The sequence below is a fragment of the Papio anubis genome, chromosome 8, assembly GCF_008728515.1.
Source record: "Papio anubis isolate 15944 chromosome 8, Panubis1.0, whole genome shotgun sequence".
In the NCBI taxonomy this organism is placed as follows: Eukaryota; Metazoa; Chordata; class Mammalia; order Primates; family Cercopithecidae; genus Papio; species Papio anubis.
In genome coordinates, this window is record NC_044983.1 from 50414368 (window position 1) to 50440838 (window position 26471).

The 26471-nt window shown below is 39.8% G+C and overlaps 1 protein-coding gene across 1 annotated transcript in view; it reads left to right on the plus strand.

Moving 5' to 3' along the window:
- LOC101023047 overlaps positions 1–22795 on the plus strand; it is a 138377-nt gene extending 115582 nt beyond the window's left edge. The window contains 5 exon segments of the mRNA XM_021942323.2: positions 5969–6101; positions 6794–6945; positions 10045–10199; positions 21296–21354; positions 21679–22795. Coding sequence (XP_021798015.1) covers positions 5969–6101; positions 6794–6945; positions 10045–10199; positions 21296–21354; positions 21679–21767 — 588 coding nt within the window. The 3' untranslated portion in view covers positions 21768–22795.
- Positions 22796–26471: the final 3676 nt, after the last annotated feature.

The window sequence follows — 26471 nt, forward strand, 5'->3', positions numbered from 1 at the left end:
GCTTTGTGTGTATGGAATCTGTAATGAAAGTAGAAGTATTTTTTGTTTTGTTTTGTTTTATAGAACAAAGGTTTATGGTATTTCAGAGTAGGATTTCTAAAAGGATTTTTTCTAAATCCTTTCTCATCCTAATGTATTCTTTGTGTTCTAACCAGTGTTTATCTTGCATCCACTGTTAAGCAGACAACTGGCCACATGGGTAGCTCTCAGAAAGTATTTGTTGACTCTGGTTCTATATCATTTCTCTACTAGGAAAAGATAAGATTATTTTATTTATTTTGTTTAGGATTAAATGAGATGTGTGAAGAGTGTTTTATTAAAAAGGTAGAATACAAATATAGATGGTGGCAATTGTTGTTGATTATTAATTACATTTAGTCAGGATGTGGAGTGAGGCTATGGCAAAGGGCAGTTGGCTCATTCTGCCCTCGCAACCCCGAGTCTTCTGGCCACAGTGATGACCTTTCTTCTGACCCAACTGGACCTGATCCTTGCTCCATTGATATCTAGGTTGACATTAAATGCAGGCACTAAGAACAGTTAGAGAAGGGGCTCGGGGAGGACATGAAAGAAGAGGTAAAGCCTTTGAGAGGAGTTGGGACAGTGCTAGTCCTTATAGTTTAGAGAGGAATGGCCTCCTTTTTCTTAAAAGCTCGTGCCTGAGGTACAAAAGACCAGAATGGGAGCCATTTTAGGGAAAGCAGGCAAGGATTGCACAGTGATCTAGGGGCCCAGGAGACTAGAAGTGCTGGAGAGCTTTCTTGGGAGGATGGGATGAGTGGGAGACCTAGCTCAGAGGACAGCTTTGGGATTCCAAAGCTTTGGAGATTTCTTTTTTTGTTTTGTTGAAGTTAGAGGTTTTGCCTTTTGTTTATGAACTCCTTGACTGATGGGCTAGAGAATTCATGGAGGGGCCCAGGAGAGAGGAAGCAGGAGAAGCTACTTCAGACTGGCTAAGGGGAAGAGAGCCAAAGGAGACCATTAGTTGTCTTCCCAGATGGTCGTGGTCAGCTCTCCCAAGTACAGTAGGAGTCAGGGAATTGGATTAGTGTTTCTCATTCTGGTAATAGAGAACTGAACATTTGGCTGAAGTGTTCCTTGTGCAGCCTCTAGGAGGTTGTTAAAGAGTGAGGAACCACAATCCCAAATAATTGTTAAGAATTCTGATCTCTAATCTCTGAGATTAATTTTGACACTATTATTATTAATAACAATAAACGTGTTGAGCACTCAGGGTATATACATGATCACTTTTAATGTTTATACCACAGCAAGGTAGATACTATCATTATCCCAATTGAGAACATTGAGGTTTTGAGAACTAGGCAGTACCCATATCACATAGCTAGCATGTGGATCTGGAAAGAAGTAGTCTTACTTCTAGGCACAAAAACCAACCTCTTACTGTTAACTTGGAAGATTAGATGTTCTGAAATCAAGCTCTTTTACAATGTTCTTAGGTATCACTGAGAGGTGAAGCCAGCTGGACTTCCTGGGTCAAGTGGGGACTTGGAGAACTTTTCTGTCTTACAAGAGGATTGTAAAACGCCCCAATCAGCACTATGTGGATAGGATTGTAAAATGCAACAATCAGTGCTCTGTAGCTAGCAAGAGGATTGTAAAATGCACCAATCGGCACCCTGTAAAACTCACCAATCAGTAAAGTGCACCAATCAGCAGGAGTCTAAAAATAGCCAATCACAGGGAAGATTAAAAAAGGGCATTCTGATAGGACACAATGGAACATGGGAGGGGACAAATAAGGGAATAAAAGCTGGCCACTCCTGCCAGCAGTGGCAACTCTCTCGGGTCCCCTTCCATGCTGTGGAAACATTGTTCTTTCGCTCTTCACAGTAAATCTTGCTGCTGATCATTCTTTGGGTCTGTGCCATATTCAAGAGCTGTAACACTCACCGTGAAGGTGTGCGGCTCCATTCTTGAAGTCAGCAAGACCACGAAACCACCAGAAGGAACCCACTCCCGACACACCGCCACCCATTCTTGAGACAGTTCTGCTTTGGGAAATAACTTCCTATGTGTAATCATTTATAGTTTACAAACCGTTTTCTAAAAGGTGTTTTAATCTCATTTTATTACATAAGGCACTTTTCAGCTTGTTGAGATGCGATGGCAGTTTTGCAAATGAGGGCCTGAAGATGACAGGTCCTCTTGTGGAACTTTTATAAAAGTGCTCGGTGAGCTGCCATGTTTGTGCTGGTTTGTTTTTGAACTGCATGGTGGGAGGAAGTGCTTCTGACAATTTGTACTTTGCAAACATTTAATCTTTGATTTAACTCACCATCAAGACTGCTATTGCTCACTGATCCACCAAAAAATGAGGTAAAATAAACTTTCATACTTGTTTTCATTAATCTTTCTTAATGTATGCATAGCTCACATTTATTTCAGTGGTTAATGGTTAAGGCCATACACCTGGTAAGTAGCAGTGCCAGTACATAAACCAAGGTCTTTTAATTCAAATCCAGGTTTGTTTCACTTGCCACATGCATTTTACTGAGTCCTGCCATTAGCTATCATGTAACTGGGCTTAAACATTGTGGTTGTCCTGGAATTTTGCCTTCTTACTAATTTAACAGTTGAAAAAAACTTTTGTGAAAATAAAAACAAACGTAACTGGAGATTACCTAGATTCTTTATTTTTCTGTTTTGAGCCATCATGACTTGGAAGGTAAATGGAACTCATTTAGAGCCCTCGCCATGGAGGCTTTTCAGTGGTGTTGGTGGGATTGCACTTAAGTCAAATCAGTGAGGCTTTCTTATCAGTGGGCTCTTCTAAGGATGAAGGGATGATGGGGCCTTAGAAACCAGAGGCTTCTTGCCAGTTTACATGGAGAGGCTAATGTAGAGGAAGAACCTGTTGAAGTTTTAGGTAGTATGACCTTGTAATCGCTTAACCTTTTCTTAGGTTCTTGGAAACTGTGACTTCAAACAAAACTTGGCATAACGAAACTAATTTACCACAGGCTAACCGATACAAACAAGAGTTAAATTTCTAGTGCATATTTCTGGTCCCAAAAACATCACCAATCTTATAAAGTCCAAAACACTTCACATATTAACCATTGAAATAAATGTGAGCTATACATAAATTTAATAAAGATTAATGAAAACAAGTAAGAAAGTTTTACCCTATATTTGGTGAATTAGTGAGTGATAGCAGTCGTAGTTTTGGTGAGTTAAATCAAGGAATAAATGTTTGCGAAGGGAAATTGTCAGGACCACCTCCTCCCACCATGCAGTTCAAAAACCATCACAAACATGACAACTCACTGAGTGCTTTCGTCCCCTAATTGTTTATTGTTGTACATTTGTATGATTATTATAGACGTTACAAATTTTTATTTGACAATCATTTGTATTCATTCGTTCATTTTTCAACCTGCTTATTCCAGTTCAGAGTTGTGGGTGGGCAGAGCCTGTCCTGGCAGCTCAGGGTGCAAGGCGGGAACTGACCTGGCCAGGACGCCATGCCATCATCCCATTGCAGGGCACACTCATACCCACACACTTGCACACCCCCCACACTCTCACACTGGGACCGTGTAGACACACCAGTTCCTCTAACATGCAGAACTTCTGGATGTTGGAGGAAACTGGAGGACCTGGAGAAAACCCATACAGACTTAGGGAGAATGTGCAAATTCCACACAGACACTGGCCCCTGTCTAAATAAAGAATGATATAATCCAAAGAGAACATTTCCAATTTCAGCAGAATATATTATATTAACCTTTTTAATATTAATGTATGTATACATATATACATTTCACTAATGTTAATATGAAGTATTTATATAGTTTATATAAAATGTTATACATTACGTATAATCTCATTTAATATCCACAGTAACCGTATGAGATAGTCATTATTTCTATTTTAAAGATGAGAAAACTGATATTCAAAGTGGTTACATGATTTCTCATGGTCAGTTGGAAATGCCAGAGCTGGACTTTGGGCACAGTTTTTCTAGCTGTCCAGTGTTCTTTTCAAGACCTCTTGCCTGGAACAAGTAAAGATACAGTCGTCACTCATTAATAATCAGGTGTGCTGAGTTAGTCTGTAACCTGTGTTGACAAATACACATTTCACGTAGTTATTCATTTGATCATTCATTCAACAAACGACCCAAGGACTGCCTTGTGAAAGCTTGTGGTAGTATCAAGATGGATAGGACATGGTTTCTTCCCTCAAGTCAGTCAAATATTAGCTCCTAAATCATGAATGGGGAGGCTGTCGCGGATCACAAAGTAGGGTTGCTGAACCAAACTGGGGGCTCACAAAAAACTCCTTAGAAGAGGTTACGTGTAAGCTATGAAGGATGGGCAGAGTCATCATGGTAATGAGTCGGGATGAAAACTGTTCTAAGCAGAGCTATGAGTGTATGTGAAAACTGACATGAGAGGGAATGTAGCCAGGTTGAGGAACCATGAACAGATCAGTACAACTAGAACATAGCACGTGAGGGAGAAGTATCTAGCAAGATTATGACCCAACCATGAAGTGCTCATTGTATTGAGGATTTGGGATTTTATACTATAGGAAGGACTGTTTAAAAAAAGTTGTGTGCAGTGTGCAAAATGATCATATTTCTGTTTTAAAATAGTCTCTCTTGAAACAGGCTAAAGGCAGGATTGGAAGAGAGCAAGAACAGCAGACAATGGGTTATGGCAGCAAGCTTGAAGAATAAGCCATCTGAGAAATGGTGGCACCTGCTCCAAAGACCAGGAAGCAGAGAAAATTGAGGAGGGATGGGGACTTATTTAGAAGATTAGCTGGAATCTTAAAAGTATAAGGACATTTTTATCTATCGTGATAGGAGGCAAGGCAAACAACTGTGGGCTTATGCCTGGAAGTCCTCTGCTAGTCTGCTGGCATGTGAAGGGGAAGATAAAGGGAAGGGGCCTTTGTGTGGAACAGCCACCAAAAGGGCTGACGAAGGGTCTATGGAGGAGTCACTGGGCTGCAGGGAAAGGCAGCTGCCTGCATGCTGGAAGGTGCAGGCATTTGGTCTGTGGCAACTGGGAGTTTATTTAGAGCCTACAGATGTTATAAATACACTTAAAAGGCAATCACTTTTTTTTTTTTTTTTGAGACGGAGTCTCACTCTGTCACCCAGGCTGGAGTGCAGTGGCGTGATCTCGCCCCGGGAGGCGGTTCACGCCATTCTCCTGCCTCAGCTTCCCGAGTAGCTGGTTCTACAGGCGCCTGCCACCACGCCCAGCTAATTTTTGTGTGTGTTTAGTAGAGACAGGGTTTCACCGTGTTAGCCAGGATGGTCTCGATCTCCTGACCTCGTGATCCACCTGCCTCAGCCTCCCAAAGTGCTGGGATTACAGGCGTGAGCCACAGCACCTGGCAAAAGGCATTCACTTTTTTTTTTTCAAGTTCTGATGTATGTCTTGCTTTGGTGACTGATAGGAACACAAGACCTCCTTTCAAATTCTCTGAGATTGCTTTTCTTTCCAAATCACTACGACAGGTGAAATTGAGAGCTTTGAATCTGCTAGAGTCCATTTCAAATCTTCATGCCTCCATTTTCTTATCTATTAGATTGAAAGAATTTTACAAGTCTGGTTGGTTAAGGTTAAAAGATAATTAAAATAAAGCACTTAGCATAATACACGGCAAATAAAAATTGCCTAATAAACAGCTGATGGTACTGCTACTACTGCTACTACTACTACTGCTGCTAGTAAGTTGGTGCAAAAGTAATTGTGGTTTTGTCATTAACAGTAATGGCAAAATGGCAATTACTTTTGCACCAACCTGCTACTACTACTACTACTACTACTACTACTATTGCTAATACTACTAAGAACCATCACCACTATCACCATCATCAGAGTATGCAGTACATTTTTGAAATCCCTGGGATGCATTTTGAATTCCAAGTTCTTTGAGAAATTGGAGATGACACAATTTGGTCATTTTTTTCTTCTAATTCCAGGTGACCATGCAACATACGAAAAGCAAGAAGATCCTAGATTTTGCAGCAAACGTGCGGCTCTCTCGGATTCAGGCAGATGGGGATGTTGTCTGTGAGCTTCCTGTAGTAAAAGGAGGACAAGCTATTTTTCCATGTGTGTTATTAATCTTCAGTAGCATCTATTCCATAGACAAATTGTTTGGTAGTTACTTAAATTTGCTTCTAAGCTATTTAGTCACAGAATATTTTTCCTGCTTCTAGGAGAGTTGTTTTACTCCTGAGAAGTGACGTTTTTAATGTCACAGCATGAGTTGCTGGTGGATCTTAGATTAAATGTAATCTCAAAATTGTTCTTGTGGCCCAGCCACAGTCACAAAGGCTGAGGCTATGAGAGACAAGAAATGCCGTGACTGCAACTCACCTTAGCTTTGCCTGGGGCCAGCTTACCTCCTTGCTTGATTTCTTTCCTCATCAAACCTTACGTCATTTTAAACTTTAAATATAATGTACAATAACAGTCACCCTTACCACTAAAATACTGAGCATAAAATGTCCTCTTATGTCATATATAGAAGAACAACCTTTTAAAAAATCTTTTATTTCTCTTTCTGAAAAAGCAATAAACCTTCTGGCCTTTTGTTCATGGTATAAAAATGCCCATGTATGATTAAAAATAATTGAAGCTCAAAAGCCTCTCAATAGACACAGAAAATCCAGATTAGAGGAATTCTCATATATGTTTTTCTTTTTTCACTGTAGCCTAAAAACCTATGGATCTGGGTTCTGTTTATATGGATTTCAAGGTAATGTATTTCCTCTTGTTTTCTCTCCCTGTTGCTTTGCCAGTAGTGAGATATCAGGTTGACGTCTACACTGGGAAGCTGAAGCATGCAGAAACGGAGTCTGAGGTTTTCCTCTGTCTCTTTGGGGAGAGGGGAGACTCTGGCCTCAGACTGCTGTGCAAATCTAACATGCAAGTAAAATTTCAAAGAGGACAGGTGAGTCTATACAAATAATTTCCCAGATTCTTAACAATCTCTCTGAAGATGGCCATCTATGATTTAAAATTTAAAAGGTGTTTGGCCCTCTTCAAATTTTAGTTTTAAGACATCTCTAACACGTTTTCCTGACCTGACTTTCTAGTGTGCTTTGTTTTAGAAGTTGTTCTTACAAGAAAAATGGGACATACTAAACCAACAATAAATAATAGAACAAAGAAAATATATTAAGTTTAGTGATTGTGTGAGAGAAAGAAAAAAATGAACTGAAAAGACAAGGAAAACGTTTTTGAATGTGCTCTCTCAGGCTCGAAAGATACAAGGCATTATTTTAAAAGATAAGGCCATATAAATGCCATTATACTATATTTCATATAATAACACAATGACCTTTAATCTATATAACATCTTGAATGGGGCCAACTGTGTTATTTTCACACCTAAGCCCCTCCTTATTTCCTTTTGTCCTTATGGACAAGCATAAGTCCTTCTATACATTAGATCTTTGAGAAGTTGCAGTAGGATATTGTTAATGTTATTTTGTTGTATATGGAGAGAAGGTACTATTTGAGGGTCTGACATTAAGTTTGGGGATTATGTAATCTAAAGGCATATTTTTAAGAAAGAAGACTCCTTAAACCAGTTAGAGTGCTGTTTCTCAGACTGTTGTAGTTTGTGAAATATTTTGAAACATTGGATATCTTAAAGCTCACCTATACATTTGTCACTGTTGATTACACAAAAGCTTTCATCAGAATGAATAGGAAAGCTAGTTCTGCTTTGAGTGAGTCAAAAGCAAAATTAGGCCTAACTTTTGCTATCAGGAATGAATTATTAATTTTAAGCAGAAACAAAATTTTAGATACCATGGTATTATTATTAATATTATGCTAAGTAATCAGTGAAGTGATCTCCTGCAGAACCCTGCTGGCTTTACATCAGCCCCAGACTCTTTCACCCTACCACTTGAGGATAAATGGCAGAGGCTCCGTGTCCCCTGGCTGCCTGCTCGTTGGACGCCAGCATGTATCATTTTGCAGCAGTGCTGTATCATGGGACGTTACCTGCTGAGATTTTGCAAGTCATCTTCATGATTGATCTTCCTCAGTTCATCATTGTGTTTAGCATTTTCCAGACAGTAGGGAGGGTGTGTTATGGACTGAAATTAAAATTGGGTAGGAGATATAGTTGCCATCAGTTTATGAAGAAGAGTACAGTGAGGGCTTAGTGGTATCCGTTTTTAAGTTTAGAATCAGAGATGTAAAAGTGTTTTTCTTCCCTGGTTCATTTTAGATTTTACATTTTCTGTTATTTTCCTCAGTGCTTGGGATGTAATGGAAATGCCAAATAATTTCAAGAGTTTTGTAGTCAAGAAACTGTGGTAAGAGTCTGAGAGTTTTATTATCAGACTTCGTGCACACCAGCCACATCTCACGTCATAAACCACTCATTGGGCTACTTGTCATTTTCTCTACAAGGTGTCCTAGCAGGATAATAAAACGTAGCAATATATGTAACAGACCCAATTTAATTCCGTCTTCAAACCTAAAGTTACTTTGAGTTACAAGAAGAGACCAGAAAGCTGACTCAGCCTATCTTTCCAGACCTCAAGGTACTGTAGTTTGGGTTTGTCCCAAAGCTGACTGAGAGACAAAAGACTTCAGTGAAGGTAATTTATCTGGGAGATAATCCCAGTAAGCACTTGAGAAGTGAAGGAGTGGGAACAGTGAGACAGGAAAGGAGAAAAGCAATATAGGGACATTTGTGAGCTGGTTACTATTATGGCTCTCTCTTCTTGCTGAGAGCTTCAGAGAAACTCTGTGAAACATCCCTCAGATTTGTCCCACCAGGGGAAGCCCTCAGACACAGAAGCAGGAGACAGGGGATTGAGATAGAAAGTTATGAGCACACCTAAACTGTTTATCAAAGCAGCAGATGCACCTAGAAATGGATCTAGAGGACATGGGATGGGGCATCACTTGCATTTGCTACAATAGGTGATGCACCTCGTGAACGTCCCTTGTAAAGCCATGCTGAGAATGCAGGATAGTGACAATGAGATGATCCATGCACACATGAGAAGATGCACAAATACTCATCACCTGGTTTACAGAACCGTCATTACTGAACTAGTAATGGTTTTGGTCTGGACTCTACAGGAGGTTTCCATCAACAACATGGAGCCAATAGTTGAGACCCAGGTAGTGTGTCTTCAAATATCAAATCGAAAATTCAACCTGGTAACAATGCAGGGAGCTGTTAAGACAGCTCCCCACATAGGCAATACAAGTGATACTAGAGTCACATGTTTTACCATAGAGTGCCAGTAGCTAACAGTCAACTATCATTTCTGGTAATTTTTCAGACTTACTTAAATTCATGATCCTTTCCTCAGATAACTTTAGGACAGTCATTCTCAACAACCATCTACGAGGAAGTAATGTGTGAAGGAGTTCTTTTTATTTTAATCAGTATAGCACTGACTTCAGGTCCTGAATTGTTCTGGAAATGTCAGTGTATTTTTGATATAACAAACTAATTCTATTTAGGAGTCCAGGCTGCTCTTTTACAACAAACCCAAGAATGTGCTCTATTTTCATCTACAGAGGAAGGTGCAGGGGAAGGATGTATTGAAGGTGGGAGGGAGGGAGGGGAGGAAGGAAGGAAGGAAAGAAAATTTGTCCCACATGTCTCACAGCATATCAGTGCTCATAGAAAGGAAATGTGCTGTACATTAGCTGCATGGTTGTCAACCTGATGCCCTAATGAACTGCTTCTCGAGTAGGGGTCTAACATGAGAAAAGTCTTTGTGTTGGGATTTCTTTGTTTATTACTCTGGATGCTACTACAAATGGAGAAAATAAAACTGTGAAAGCAAAAAAAAAAAAAACAGCCAGAAATATATTCTTGATAGATAAAAAGTAATTTGCTTATTTTTCTTACCATATTGCCCCTTTTGATGCTAACTATAGTAACATTATCTCTTTTAAAGTGTTGTGCTGCTTCTGGCAGTCATTGGGCTATTACTATTGCCTGCATTTGCCATGCCTCGGACTCTAGTTATTTCTGTGAGTTTTTTTTCTCTGTCTCCCACACCAGATTGATAAATTTCAAGTAGCAGCAGTGTCGCTTGGAAAACTGCAGAAGGTGCTGTTGCGCTGTGAGGCCAGTGACAAATCACAGTACTGGTACTGTGAACAAGTCGTAGTCAGAGAGCCCGGCACCACATCCAAGTCCATCTTCACCTGTCAAAGGTAATGCTGGTCTCCAAGGTACTTCAAAAGAATGTGCTGCACTGTGGATGACGCTGTGTGTGTGTGTGTGTGTGTGTGTGTGGTGTGTATCTTTTAGGTCACAGATTTATTTCCTTAACTCAGATTCCACATCATGCATAACTCATTGATTGCTTAAATAATCTTTTGCTAAGCATTGTAAGGAAGGCTTATCTTATAATTTCTTATTACCACAATGTTCTGTGTGTCACAGAAGGACTAAAAGTTTAATACTGGAAATTATTACATAAATAGTGAGAAAATTTGCTTAACTATTGGTTTCTTTACATTACTAAAATTGTAGTGTTACAACAGTTTCATAAGGAAATTAAGTGTGGAGAAGTTTACAGAGAAGAACTTTCAGAACAGAACGTAAGGAAGACAAACATTAAATTATGGATAAGTTGGACTTTCCTTGAGCCCCATGAGGGTCAGTCCTGAAAGCAGCTCTCTAAATTCCTGACCTGGCCCTGTACTGCCTAGGCTTGAGACGCAGGTCCCACATATACTTCCTTCTTCAAATCTCCTCATAGAAATCCCACACCTTCTTGCTTAAGAAAGTGTCACCTGTTTTTCCAAGAAGGCTGGTTCTCTGGATCTTTACTGAGCCCTGCTATTTCTCAAGAAAACGCTTAGCTTCGGCTAGATGGGCAATCATGTTTATTGTTGCTTGGTGTCTCAGTCACAGGGAATAGGCTGGGCCCCAGACTTACGAATTGATTTAAAACCCAATCTGTTGTGGGCATGGGAATGAGAAACTTGGGGTTCCATTTTGAAAATTTGAATCTTCAATATCGAGGGCTGCCCTGTAGCCTCTTTTTCCAAATAGATAATCAACAGGAAATGAGATAACAAAGTGCAGGCAGAATAGGGAAGAGGGGAAATTCAAGGGTCTGAATTTAGCCAAGAAAATTGCAACTTTAAGTACTAAGCAAAAAGTAAAAATAATGAGGCAATTCAACTAAAAGACCTAAAGGCATGCCGCTAAAAACTGCAAACACCCAAGATGATTGGAGCGGACTGCGGATGAACAGAAGCGGTGAGATCCACAGTAGCCCTCGTCTTTTTTGCCTTTTAGTCATTAAATTCAGTCAATTCCTTGTTCAGAGTGTCTGCTTAATTCATCCTTTCTTTTCTCTTACTACTACCTCTGCCCTGATTGATGCCCTTGCTCATCAAGACTAGCTCATCCCCGTCGTCTCCCAATTGTCTTCTGTGTCTTTCTTTCCCAGCCTACCTGCCCACAACTTCCAAGCTAGCTCTTCTATGGTACTAACTAGCATCGTTCTGACTTTATCTTTTCTTCTCTCATTTCTCCTTTCTTTTATTTTGAATTTTATTCTTTAATATTTTATTGTATCGCTTTGCCTGAAAATGTTTCAAGAAAAATTGTGGGGGAAAATAATGTTCTAAAAGCTATATTTTAATCACATCACTCCCCTGTTAAAAACCTTCAGTAATCCTCATTGCCTACCACAAAAGCAAAGCAAAACATAACTTCCATTCGAGGCTTTGTAACATCTGACTCTATATTTCCCCCTCCAATTTGCATTTATAGCAGTCCTCTTGCAAGATCTTAGTGAAATTAGACCCCTATAATTACCTAAACAAGTTCTGTTCCACTCTGCTTCTGTCCTCTGGAGTGCTAGTCTTCACTCAGGAGGACCTTTCCTTGGTCTATTCTCCCCGTTATAATCCTATCCATCCTCAAGTTCCAATTCCAATTTGGCCTGTAGTATGACTTAATTGGCCAAACTACAAATATTTTTTCTCTTTTCTCAATGTGTACTCAGAACTTAGCACAGCACAGGCACCCCCATCTGATGAGTAACACGTAGCACTGAAGAGGACTTGGGTATCATTTCCCAGCCTGCTCCCACCCACAGCACACAGGCATCTCTGGGGCACTGGGGGCAGCTCTGTTTTATTCCCTGCATCAGAAGAGGTAGAGTGTGCTTCATCCAGGACTTTCATCTTATGTTCTGATATACTTTGTCACATTAATTTAGCTGATTTCTTTTAAATATGAAATCTCCTGGTGGATAATTTAGATGCATTCACTGCCACTGTCCATGTCTACACATACATTTCACTTCGTCACCCATCATTTATTGCGCTACCTTACTTTTTTTTTTTTTTTGAGATGGAGTCTTGCTATGTCACACAGGCTGGAGTGCAGTGACTTGATCTCGGCTCACTGCAACCTTCACCTCCTGGGTTGAAGCAATTCTCCTGCCTCATGCTCCCAAGTAGCTGGGATTACAGGTGTGTACCACCATGCCTGGCTAACTTTTGTGTTTTTAGTCGAGACAGGGTTTCACCATGTTGGCCAGGCTGGTCTCCAACTCCTGACCTCAGGCAATCTGCCTGCCTTAACCTCCCAAAGTGCTGGATTACAGGCATGAGTCACTGCACCCGGCCCCTGCACTACCTTACTTCTTGTTTGTGCTGTGCTACCATGGCATCCTTTGGAAGGAAGGAACATAAGTGATACCTTAATTATTATAATTTCAACGGGTTGTATCTGAAAGAATTTTAGTTACAAAATATATTGAACAATCATAAATAATGTAACAGATATAAAATATTAAATGTTAATATTTAATACCCTGCTCATAGTAGGTCCTAAATAAATGGTGGCTAGTGCTCATTCATATAATACCCTGATAAAGAAAGTAAGTTGCCAAAATAATTCCTTTCTACTATGTAGCTATAAAGAGATGGGACAGGTCCTACTTCCTTACTTCTTAAAGAAGCAGAAGAGTGTGGCACCAGGAATAGAACTTGTGGCACAGCAGGTTTCTTTCTACTGCAGAAAAAGACCATTCTGAAGCCACTTATAGTTACTTCTGTGCTCCCAGAGCCTTTTCTGTGCATATGAGGTCAAGGTCTGTGTCCACGGAGCCTGGAAGGCTGTTCTGAGGGGAAAGGAGACCCGCGGGTGCACACAGGAGCTGCACTGGACAGTCCTGGCGGGGGAGATGGGTAGGGTATGATGCTGGACATGTTCATTGTGGCTAGTTCGTTCTGGGGTGCAGGCATCCAAAATGCGCAGGTGCACACCACAGAAGGGAAAAGGAAAGAAAATCTCGGTCATGCTCCTTGGAGCTTCCTCAGAGAACAAGAATTTACAGCACAGCTGAATTAGGGCAGAGAGAAAGACCACCGAGTGCTTGTTCCTTTTGTGGGCTCAGGGGAAATGCTTAGGTGAGACACAAAGCAGAGCCGCGGGAGGAGACTGCTTCTGTGCATCACAGAGGCTGCCTGCGAGTGTGTGCATCCTCCTTTCCTTTTTCCCTCTTCAATTGAACACCCACGTCCTTATGGCTTTATTTTATTTCTATGCCTGAAGGTATTATTTTTCTGTCTTTTGTACATTTAATATAGATAGGGGTATACATCACTGAATTTCTACCATTTACACTGCAGGCTTGGCTATTTGAGGTTTGCAGCAAACAAAATTTGTATTTGAATAAGGCAGACATTCAACTATCTTTATGAATTAATGCAAATATTTTTATTTAGTATTTATATTAGCTTCCTGTGGCTGCCGTAACAAATTGCCACAGACTTGATTGCACTGAACAACCGAAATATATCCTTTTGCAGTTCCTGGAGGCCAGTGATCCACGATCCAGGTGTCATCGGGGCCTCACTGTCTCGGAAGGCCTGGGAAACAGTCCTTCCTCACCCTCCCCACTTCTGCTGGGTGCTGATCATCCTTGGGTTTCCTTGGCTTGCAGCTGCATCACTCCAGCCTCTGCTCCATTGTCACACGGCTGTCTTCCTTTTGTGTGTCTGTGTCTCTGTGTTTCTTATCTTTTTGTAAAGACACTGTCGTCATTGGTCTAGGCCCATGCTACTCCAGTATGGCCTCATCTTTACTAATTACGTCGGCAAAAATCCTGTTTCCAAACAAGGTCATGTTCTGAGGTTCTAGGTGGCCACGAATTTTGGAGGAACACTATTTAACCCAGTATACTTTTTGAGTGGATTCTGTAATGTACTGTTTAGCATTAAATTAGGGAATCTCCAGATTTTTCTGTGTTAACAAACTTGAACTATTGTGTATGCATGTGTATATGAGAGTCTTGACTTTAATGTGAAATTATTAAAAATAAGTTAGCATCTATCTTTTAATAGAAACAATACCATTCACAATATTTATTTGATAACCTGCTTGACCTGAGAGGGCCTGGAAACAAGGAGCGTCAAAAGCCTCTCAATGTTGCCTTCCGTAACTCCTAACTGGTTTGGGAAATGACATTGACACGAGCTTGCAGAAGCAAGTTATTTGAAATAAAGGCCATATCTAGGGAAATTCTAAATAGAAGGAGAACTTATAAATGCAGAAATCAATCAGTTAAATGCAAATAACTACAAAGAATGACCAACATGGAGAAACCCTGTCTCTACTAAAAATACAAAATTAGCCAGGCGTGGTGGTGCATGCCTGTAATCCCAGCTACTCAGGAGGCTGAGGCAGGAGAATTGCTTGAACCCAGGAGGTGGAGGTAGTGGTGAGCTCATAGTGCACCATTACACTCCAGCCTGGGCAACAAGAGCAAAAACTCTGTCTCAAAAACAAATAAACAAATATAATGATCTAACTTGACTTGTCAAGGCAAGGCAGCATGACCAGCTTTGTCCTCTCAAAACCAAATTGTGGTCAGATAGGTGGAGTGACCCTGAGGCACATTCACCTGAGGAATAAGGATGTGATGCTGCACAGCATTCCTTAGAGTTGACATTGCAGCTAATACCTTTAAAGTGTTCCCGTCTCATTTCTATTCAGGATTCTTGGCTTTTTAAATTTTATTTATTTATTTATTTATTTATTTATTTATTTATTTATTTATTTATTTTGAGAGAGGTTGAGATTATCTCCTTTGTGCAAAGTATAAGAAAAGAAGACTTTAAAAGCTTTCCACTATGGATAGAATAGACTATCAGCAAATCCTGAATACCTCTGGTAGGTGGAATGCCACTTCCACTCCAGACCCATACCCTTTTCACTGTCCTCAGCACCTTCTTACTAATTGTTGAAAAAAAAGAGTCTGTTGTTCCACCGAAACAATTGTGGGCCCCCTGCAGGCAGGTGAGGCAGGCCTTTGGGCAAGGCAAATTAAAGGCCTTCCTTTCATCCTTGAAATCACTCTCTAGGGGAACCTTTGCAGCCAAAAGCTGGCCTTGGGCACACAGCAGGCCTACAGCTCAGCCAGGGCCTGGCAGACAGGTTCTTCTCTGCTCCTCATGGGCCTTCACTGTGTTCTCAGCTGGTGCTGTTGGATCTGAGTTTACCTAACTCTTGGCCATTCCCTGGTGCCTGGAGTCCTGTAGGCTTTCATGTGTATATTTACTGGTGAGTTGACAAAAGATGTGTCACCTCTGCCAGGAGATATTTCCTGAAGCCACAGGTTGGGAAACTCATTTTCCTGTACACGTTTCACAAGGCATCTGACATTAACTCAGCACTTACTACATTAAATTATATGTATGTGTTTATGTGTCTATCCTACTGCTCCAGCTCAGTACACTTTTCCCCAAGGTTGGCCTGATGTCTTATATTTTTACTTTCAGCTCCTATCATTGTTTTTGAAATAGAATAGGTTAAATTTACATGTGTAATAAATTCAACCAAAATGCATGCATTAATCAAGACACTATAAGCCCAAAGAGAAATCATATTAAAAGACAGATTTGGAATTAGAACATAAAATTTAAAAGGTTTAATTGCATCTTAATCTCACTAAGACATATATAAACGAAATTGTCACTTAATACCCATTTTTAAGTGTTAATGACAACAAAAAGCCAAAGAGTGATTCTTAGAATTAGCATAAGTTTAAAAAAAAAAAAAAAAAAAAAAAAAAGACGTGTCCTAGTGGTATAGAATTTTTTTTTTTTTTTTTTTTTTTTTTTGATACGGAGTCTCGCTTTGTGGCCCAGGCTGGAGTGCGGTGGCGCGATCTCGGCTCACTGCAAGCTCCGCCTCCCGGGTTCATGCCATTCTTCTGCCTCAGCCTCCCCAGCAGCTGGGACTACAGGCGCCCGCCACCACGCCCAGCTAATTTTTTGTATTTTTAGTAGAGACGGGGTTTCACCATGTTAGCCAGGATGGTCCCGATCTCCTGACCTCGTGATCCGCCCGCCTCGGCTTCCCGAAGTACTGGGATTACAGGCGTGAGCCACCGCGCCCAGCTACTGGTATAGATTTTTAAGCAAAACGCAGTTTACTTGTCTCAGGATCTCACTCTTGAAAAACTGAAGTGGCTAGTTGACCAACCACACCGCAAGGGGGCTCCACCTTGACGGCCTGGCAGAGAGCTGCGTTTCTGCTGGTCTGTCACTGCAGCCTCACATACCAGCAGGGCCGCATCTCCATGCGTGAGATTGTTACGTGGAAGCAAGGCTGATAATCACCCCTCTACCATCCCGTCATTATTATTCACAAAGCATTCTCCTTGCTTAATTGCCTTGTGGCAACTCTGGCGGTTATTCCATGAAAAGCAAACATAAGGCATGTGTTCTTAGGAGGTTGTAATGAAGACCTTCGGTGTCCACAGGACAAATACACAGAACATAATAGGTACTCAGAAAGTGTGTGCTAAATTAGTGAATTAGTGAGTAAATCATGAGCTGAGCCTTATACAGAACAGGACTGAGTATATCATTTGTGGAGAGGGTCAGGAAAAGAAGCAGGGGCAGCCCTGTTTGAACAGCATCCTTCTTCTGTGTAAGTATAGCTGGCAAGAGAACTTTTACACCTAGGCCAGCTCTGGCTGAAGGTGTTAGTGTGTGGTGAATTAAAAATGAATTATCCCCCTGCCTTGGCCATTTACCTTTCTAGGCTTTTCTTCCAATTCTCCTGAGTAGAGTACGTTTTGCTTCTGTCCCTAGACGTTCTCCAGGGATATTGTTACTCTTTTCCCTCATTTGTTTTAGCTCATTTTATTCTTTCTTCTGCTTATTGAAATTCTTATCCCTTAAGGCCCCGGACAAAATGTTATCCATGCCATGAAGCTTTCTCTGCTTGCCAGTCAGAACTGTGTTCATCCTTACCCTCTTTAAATTCCTCCAGCACTTGACTTAGACCTTTGTGCAATTCTTGCCAAACAGTGCACTGCCATTGTTTGTGAACGTATTTGTCTCACATATCAGATGATATGCTTCTTAAGGGTAGGGTCTCATAAATTTCTCTTTATTTTCCAGTATGGTTTCTTGTACCGAGTATGGATTTAGCAAATATTTATAGATAGGAATGGGGAAGGGAAGGAAGGAGGGAGGGGGGTAAGGACGATGGATGGAAAACATAATGGAATCCTAAGTTGGAAGAAACCTTAGAGGTCACCTAATCTTTGCATGAGTTCCCTCTGTAACATACTCAGATGTCTCATTACAAATAATTTATGCATTTATTTATTTTCAAAATAATTCAGCCTGTCTACAAATGGTTTTATTTTCCCTTTCTGGGAAAAGCGGGGGTGGGAAGGGTGAGGGGAGATGATGAATGATATAGATAAAAAAGATGTTGAAATTTTGATAAAGTACAGAAATGTAAAATACAATTTTTATAGGGAGAAGGGAATAATAAAAATTATCATGAGGCAGTGAGCAATCATTTAACTTTGCTGATTTTTTTTTTTCCTGAAAGAGGCCACTATTAATCATTTCTTGCTATTCTGAGCATGTATTTGTGCTGCTGCAGATTTCTGTGCTCTTCTTTGTCAGTTTGCACCATTCCTTGGTGCGAAAGTGACAAGTAGTGATGGTGGGAACCTGACAGAATGAGGTGCAGGAATGAGTCTTGTTCATTTTTTTGGGATGGGGGTGGAGACATAGAATCTTCAAATATTTCTTCTGCCATTTTCAATGTGAATGTGTGACAAATATAAAATATATCTCAGACTAAATATAATCTGTACTACTCCTTACCTTGTTATACATCTTCCCCCAGCAAAACACCCTGCATGTTTTAAGGCAGGAGCACCCCCAACACATTCCACAGTTGTCTAATCTTAAAACACTGAGAGAACTTTTGCCCCTGTCTTTGTGTTTCCTAGCTAGGCCAGTGAAAGGGAGCTCCCTGGTGACCAAGGGGTTTAGGCATTCTTTAGCTGATGGCTGGCTGCAGAGAATGGATTGTGTTCTTGGTCAAGCAACCTTCTGCTGCTTGCTTTTCATTCCACTCCTTTAATATCATCACTGCACCTCTCAAGCCATACTGCTCCAATTCTCCCATCTGTTCACTGGCTTTGGGGAAATTTTCTTGTCCTAATGCAAAAACTTCCTTCACTATGCAAGGCCTACTGTTTTATGGCACATCTGAGAAAAGTAGGGTGATTGTTGGTTGACTGGCAGTCACCCCAAATATATTTTCTGTAACACCAACTGTGTACAAGGCACTGTGTTCGGCAGTCAGAAAATGCAGTAGGAACTACTATACTGTAGTACATTTATGTATGTTTAATTCTGTGTCCTTTGTGTAGCTACAATTATTATCCATAATTTACAAATGAGGAAAATGAGGGTTACACAGATTAAGAATATGGGTCAAGGTTGCACAAGCAGTAGATGTTGAAGCCAGGTTTTGAAACAAGGCAGTCTGACTCTACTTGAAATTTAACATCTGTTTTCTTTTTTCTTTCTTTTCTTTTTCTTTTTCTTTTTTTTTTTTTTTTTGAGATGGAGTCTTGCTCTGTCACCCAGGCTGGAGTGCAGTGGAGCGATCTCAGCCCACTGCAACCTCTGCCTCCCAGGTTCAAGTGATTCTCCTGCCTCAGCCTCCTGAGTAGCTGGGATTACAGGTGTGCGCCACCACGCCTGGCCAATTTTTGTATTTTTAGTAGAGATGGGGTTTCACCATATTGGGCAGGCTGGTCTTGAACTCCTGACCTCAGGTGATCCACTCGCCTCGGCCTCCCAAAGTGCTGGGATTACAGGTGCGAGCCACTGCGCTGGGCCCTGAAGTCTGTATTTTTAAACATGAAGCTGACTGCCTTTATTCAGGCATATAAAGTAAACTCTACATATATAACAATGTAGCTGGAAAGATGGGATACATAAGCCAAAACATAACTAATAAAGTAAGATTGCATAATTAGGGGCTGACTAAATGTGCAAAATATATTGTATGTGTGTTATTAGGTTCCAGAGGAGGAAAGAACACTGTGAGCTAAAGTGGTCAGAAGGAAATGGAATTTCTCTTAGCTCTGGAAAAATGGAGAGATGAGCAACCCTGACAGCTGGGTAGGACTGTGAGCTCACAGTTCGCCTTTATACCCCACACCTTCCCATTATCTGCTGATTGCAAGGCTAGTGTGGTGGCATCAGTCCTACAGCTCAGACTCACATTGGATTGTGAGATTGTCAGATCCTTGAGTAACCCACACACAACCCCTGCCCCTACCCCATCTTGTCCAGCAGCCTCCTGTGCGTCAGCCTCATGGAATCTCATTGGACTCTGGACCTTTGCCAGTGCTGCTGTTTCCCTCTACAGTGCCCTTCGTGACCTACTTATTGTCCAGCCTTCAGCTCAAGTATCACCTCTTTGTTGAATTGTTTTGTTCTTCATTCCTTTGCACTTCCCCATTCCTGCCGTTGAGTTGGTCAGTCTCTTTCTTCTCCTATAACATCTGTATTTAAGTCACTCGTCACACTTTGTTACATTTATATCTTTACATATCTGTTTTCTTCTGTTTTACAGTGGAAGCTCCTCAGGTCAGGTTTCTTCTCTCTTTTGTTTTTCTTGTAGCTCCAGCACTTAGGAAAATGCCTGCACACACAAGGCATTTTCTAAGTATCCATTGAATGGATAGATGGAAGGATGGAAGGAATGAGAGTATGCGTAAGTGTGTGAGATAGCAATAACCATGTTTTTTGTGGGCAATAATAAAATTGATATACTATGTAATACTACAAAAAAAATGCTTGTACATGACTTTTCATTTCAGCTTCACAACACTGCTATGAGGCAGGTAATTTAGTCAAAGAAAGTAAGCTTCAGGAGGGTAAGATCACAAAGCCAGTAAATGGCAAAGCTGGTTTTCTGAACTTTTCTTCAAAAGGGAGCTTCTAACTCTAAAGTTTACCTGGTTTAGGGGGAAGCTGCCCGGAGGATCAGCTATTAGCTCACCCGAAGCACGTTTTCCAACATGATAATATTTCACCAACTTTTATGGTTATATATATATATGTGTGTGTGTGTGTGTGTGTGTGTATATATATATATATACATATATATATATATTTTTTTAATGAGATGGAGTCTCTCTCTGTTGCCCAGGCTGGAGTGCAGGGGCGTGATCTCAGCTCACTGCAAGCTCCACCTCCCAGGTTCATTCTAGTCTCCTGCCTCAGCCTCCCGAGTAGCTGGGACTATAGGCGTCCACCACCACACCCGGCTAATTTTTTGTATTTTTAGTAGACCGGGTTTCCCCATGTTAGCCACGATGGTCTCAATTTTCTGACCTTGTGATCCACCCGCCTCGGCCTCTCAAAGTGCTGGGATTATAGGTGTGAGCCACTACGCTTGGCCAATGGTAATATTCTTTTCGCAAACACTGAGGAAGAGATTTTAGAGGAAGTCAGGTGAAAGCAAGACAGAAACTCTCATAGAGGAAATATTAAAATAGGGAGTCTATTTTTCTGTGCCAAGTTTCCCTGCAACCAATGTGCAGGCCATGTTTTCTAGGCTGGCCCAGGTACCATGCTCAAAATCTGAAACCCGCCCTTGCCCTTTGCTCCAGCTTGGTACTGGGAGTGCTCTGCTGGAGCCCCATTTGCTTTTACAGGTGATAGTGATAGACGACTGACAAACCTGGAGAGGTGGGTGGTTAGCAGGGTTAGCAACATATATATTTCGTTCTTCAAGCCACAGGTATGATACCATTCTTAGTGCTATGATGAGTATGTAATAGGATGGGTTGTGTTTGACTATATAAAAAGCAATTTTATAGTTAACATTTAGTGTGCAAAATTAATGCAGAATCAACCTCATTTTAAAATTGAGAAAATCAGAAATTAATTTTCTCTCTATTTTCTCCTCTCTCTTTCTTTCTCTCTCTCTTTTTCCTCAGATGGCTTCCTTTTATGTCTCAGGGCATAATTCATTCAGAAATTGAACTTTATCTTCAAGGTGAGGATTACTGAAACCATCGGTAGAAGAAAGTACAAGATGATTTTGTTACATCTGGACATCATGCAACACTATTCCCCAGTTTTCCTCAGAACAGTCCCTTTGATCATTTATCTTTTATTGTTGGATTTATAGTATTCCTCACAGTGAAATAAAAACATATGTAAATCTGTGTCTTAGAAATGTTATATGCCCTACTTGAAGTTAAAAATCAACGTAAGGATTTGCCACTGTTAAAGAGTTAAACTCATGTTTCTTCTTTTCCCACTTACGATGTCATCAGACAGATCTATTATTAACTGCACTTCACTTTTATTTTTGCAGAAATGCAAATAAATCATCAACCTAAAATACAAGAGGAAGCAAATGGTAAATGTTGTTGCCACTTTTCATCTTTTAATCATCTGAAATAATCCATTTCTGTTTCAAGATTACCAACCTTACACATTTTTTATAGTACATTCTTATTGAGTTTAACTGTTGATTGAAAAATACTTAAAATGAATACAGGAATAAGCATTAAAGTATAGTTGATTTATAAAGAAACTGACAGCAACTTTAGGCCCAAATGCTTTTTTCCTTAATGCTTCTCTTCAATAATTTAAATATATGGGGAAAATAATTATTTTCTGAATGGTTAAATTATATTAACTTCTTTTAATTGTACTTTTTAAAAAACTTATTTGCATATTGGTTTCTTAGTTTCCTTTTAAAGTTTTTGTAATTATCTTTTTCTATTAGATCCTCTTCAAATCAATCTGCAATTATAGTATTAATATGTTACATTTCTAAAGTTGATCTGAATGAAATTGATAAATACTGTTTACTAATATGCATACCAGGTTACCATATCTCTATGTTTTCAAAAATGGATATACTTTCTGCAATGGTGTGAAACTAGGCAAAGATTAGTGCTAACATTATTTTATTCATGAAGTCCTATAATGATGAAGATGGCTGCTGAGACATAAACAGTTCAAGTTTAAACTAGCATTCTTATCTATTTATATTAGGAACTGTGTTTCAGCTTAGTTTTTGTTATTTATTTTGTAAGGAAAAGTCTGTTCATGTGTCAGATTCTTAGTATGGTCATAATTTTACTAATGTTCCAGAATTTCTTAATAATTTTAAAGACCTCAAGAGGTCTGTGTCTTACAATAAACCATCAAGTAATAAGGCTTGAAATGATATTCTAAGTAGAAAAATTATCCATTAATACCAGAACTTGGTGGGGCATATGTGGGTAATAAAGGCTAATAGTTTTAAAATGAAGGTTATAATTAAGGCTGAAAATATCAGAAGTCCTTTGCCAATAATGTAAGCCATGTAATCAACATCAGTGATGTCAAACATGAAGTTGCAATGTACAGGGAATGTGTTGACCTAGAACTTTGTTAGATATACTTCATCAAATTTGATTAAAATAAGCTATTTTAAAATACTTGCTTGTAATTAATTATTTCTGTTGTCTTATTTTATGGCCTCATTAAAATGTATATTTTTTATAGTTCAAAAGTGGATTAGTCAAAGGCTAATGAGTTTAGTTAGTTTATGATACACTGTCATTGTTTGTGAATGGTTCTGTCTTATTTCATTTTTAAATTCTAAATAATGTGACCTTTAATATTTCTTGGGATATGATTCTGGAAATACATTAGTGATCTCATAGTTATGTGAATGAGCTAATTTATGGTGTGGAAAGAACCTTGAAATGTTAAGCAGTCTAATCTATTAAGGCAGTGTTACATTGTGGTTAAGAATGTTGAAAAGCAAACATGAGTCTTAGATTTTGAAAGTATATGAAGCACATGTATGCCTTTCTATGTAGCTTCAGGGGGAAGAAAGTAGACCAAAATGCTATTTAAATTTAAAGGAGAAAAGGAAAAAGGACTCAACTAAGTTATTTTTACTTTCATTTTGAGGTGATCAACACTAAGTACAATTGTGCACCATTACTAACTCCTAGCCATGTTTTATTAATTCCTACAATCATCTAGGACATGTTTTCTAAACTTTGACACCTTATAATCTTAAATATTTATAATTCATATAGGTAAAATCATTCTTCATAGCAAAAATAACTACATAACTGAGTTAGACTGAACTTGGTTGTGAGAGAATATTTTCAGTATCCATTGCTGGATTGAGTTTCTTCATTGTTATCAGTGCTTTTGGCATATTGCTCTTATATCCAGCCACTATGCTAAACCCCTTCACTAATTCCAATAAATTTATATTAATTATATAATAAAAAATAAATTTAAATTGTAGTTCTAGAAGGTTTTCCAAGATACAATTTGAATGATCTATGAAGACCATATCATATGTGAATTACAACACCTTTTCTTATCCTAATATGCTATCTAGTTCCCTGGTACAATGTGGAATAGAAGCAGTGATGGTAACATTAATAGTGAATGCGTATATTATTTGCTGTGTAGTCTAAGTGTTCCAGAAAAATTTATATATTTCATCCTCCAGTAACCCTATGGGGTAGGTTGTATCATTATTCTACTTCACAGGTGATGAAACTAAAGGACAGAGAGGTTTTTATAACTTGCCTAAAGTCATACAAACAGATTTAGAATTTGAATGCAAGTGGTTCGACTTCGGGGACTGTACTGTTCTTGCTTTAGAGGGACTGATTTTCACTGCCCCCTGCCCCCAGTCACTAAAAATGTGTGCGTGAGAGAGTATTTATCTTCTGTGTCTTTGGATTTATCTTGTTGTGTTATTTTTTAACATATTAAGCTACATTTAGCTTTTAGCCTTGTTTAAAATCTGAGTGAAAGGATGTTTTTAATTGTCAGGGGAGATTATTATTGTTATTATATTTCATATTACTCTTTTCTCAACCAGAACCTTTGTGGGGACAGGTTGGGTTTTTGATAAGCTCCTTTTACTACCCCTTATTTGGAGTCCAACCTTTCACTAAGGGTGTATCCCCCTTTGGCTTACTTCAGAAGTCTCAGGTCCAGCTCCCACCCTCGTGTGGCCATTGCCACTCATTCTCCTGGCTTGGAGTGTTGGCATCCATCACACCTGCAGTCCTCGCCTTCTTGTTTGCTGAGTGCTCACCACTCACTTTCAGCTAGTGGCCCCTTTTATTATTAACATGCAGTGGATAATTTTTCTTACTTCCTTGAGATTAGAATAATGTACTAAAAACAATTTTTTTGTGTAATTTATCCAGAATCTCATTGTATTATAGTGAAATGGCTTTAAAAATACCATCTCAGGGCCAGGTGCAGTTGCTCACACCTGTAATCCCAGCACTTTGGGAGGCTGAGGTGGCCGGATCACTTGAGGTCAGGAGTTTGAGACCAGCCTGGCCAACATGGTGAAACCCAGTCTCTACTAAAAATACAATAATTAGCTGAGCGTGGTAGTGCATGCCTGTAATCCCAGCTACTCGGGAGGCTGAGGCAGAAGAATTGCTTGAATCTAGGTTTTGGAGGTTGCAGTGAACCTAGATGGCACCACTGCACTCCAGCTGGGGCAACAGAGCAAGACCCTGTCTCAAAAAACTAAATAAATAAAATACCATCTCAGGAAACTGTGGCTCAGAAGTCTAAGAACCTTGTCATCAGTCAAGCAGTTAGTAAATGAAAGAACTGATATTGGAACTCAGCTCTTAACCATTATACAAAGCTGCTTGATTTTAATGACTCAGCTTCCTACATGTACTCAAGGATTTCTGACTTCAGGGATTTAAAAATTCTTGGAGCACTTATTTATAGGCAATGCCAACTCTTTGTAGTATCATTAACAATTTGGTGGATTTTGTGTGGTAAAGATTATTGAAATATTTTCTCTCTCCTCTCAATTCTATTGCCTATACATGCTTGGCTGGCCTCACTTCCCAAATAGTGTCTGCTCAAAGAAAGAAAATTAAATTTAATGATTAGTCTCAGCTAAACATGATTAAGAACATAAAATATTCTATCACATCATCATGCATTCTGAGTCAACTATAGATGGCTTTGTATTGCCTTCTACTCTGATCATTCAGGGTACAATTTCCTGTGGTGGTGTGGATAATGACAGAGTAACAGCCTACCTCTTGTATTGGAGCCTTCTATCTGTTGTGTCAGCCTCATTTCCTCCACAGGAAGACACACTGTGGCACTAGGGAGCCTGGGCAGGCCTCAGGAATCAGTGTCTCAGATGAGTGTGCATAATTTGTGAAGCTGAGATGCCAGAGGAACCATTTTCAAGATTGCCTCGTCAGTCCCAACATACAGAGCCTGAAACTAGGTTAATGAATTCCAGCAGGGCTAAGTGGGAAAAGAGAAGTCAACTTGTGAACAAGTTTAGAATCAAAAGGAGAGAAGGTGAGCCAAGAGGAATTCTCCCAGCAGAGGCCAGATGCTGTGACTTACTGTTTAGTGCCTGAAACCTTTGGTATGGGCATGCCAGGAAGTGTTAAGTGAGCAACCAGGAAGACAGTGCAGTGTTTCTCATGCCCTGGCTGGGTTTAGCTTCATTTGCTCCCAAATTAAATAGCTAGTGTTTAGTTTTTGTTTGATTCTAGAACACTGGCTCACATTTTTTTTTTTTTTTTTTGGTTTGAGACAAAATAACCGTAACTCAACATAGCAGTGGAATGGAATGGATTTGACACTGAAACAGTAATACTCACTCAGCATCTTCAGATATCCAAAAGCCATGCAGAAACATCACCATCAACAGCCTACACCTCAACCACTTTGTGTTTATAAATAATTCACAGAAAGCATAGAATGGTTTGGGGTGAAGTAGACTTAATCAGGGTATGTCTTGTTAGTCTGAAGCAAGTTTTCTAAACCTTGGGTCTACTGACATTTCAGCTTGGATAATGTTTTGTTGTGGGGGACTGTCATAAATATCAGGGTATTCAGCAGCTTTCCTGGGTTCTACTCACCCACTGGATGGCAATAGCACGCACCTAGTTGTGATGACAAAAAAAAATGTCTCCAGACATCAACAAATGTCTCTAAGGGGCAAAATCACCCACAGTTGAGAACTGCTGACCTAGAAAATAGTGGTTCTGCTGGAAAAGTGGTCAGAGAGGTGTGGAGATGGGGAAGTCTGGAAAGGAGGGTGTGGGAAACTGTTTGCTGAAAACGTCTGTAACT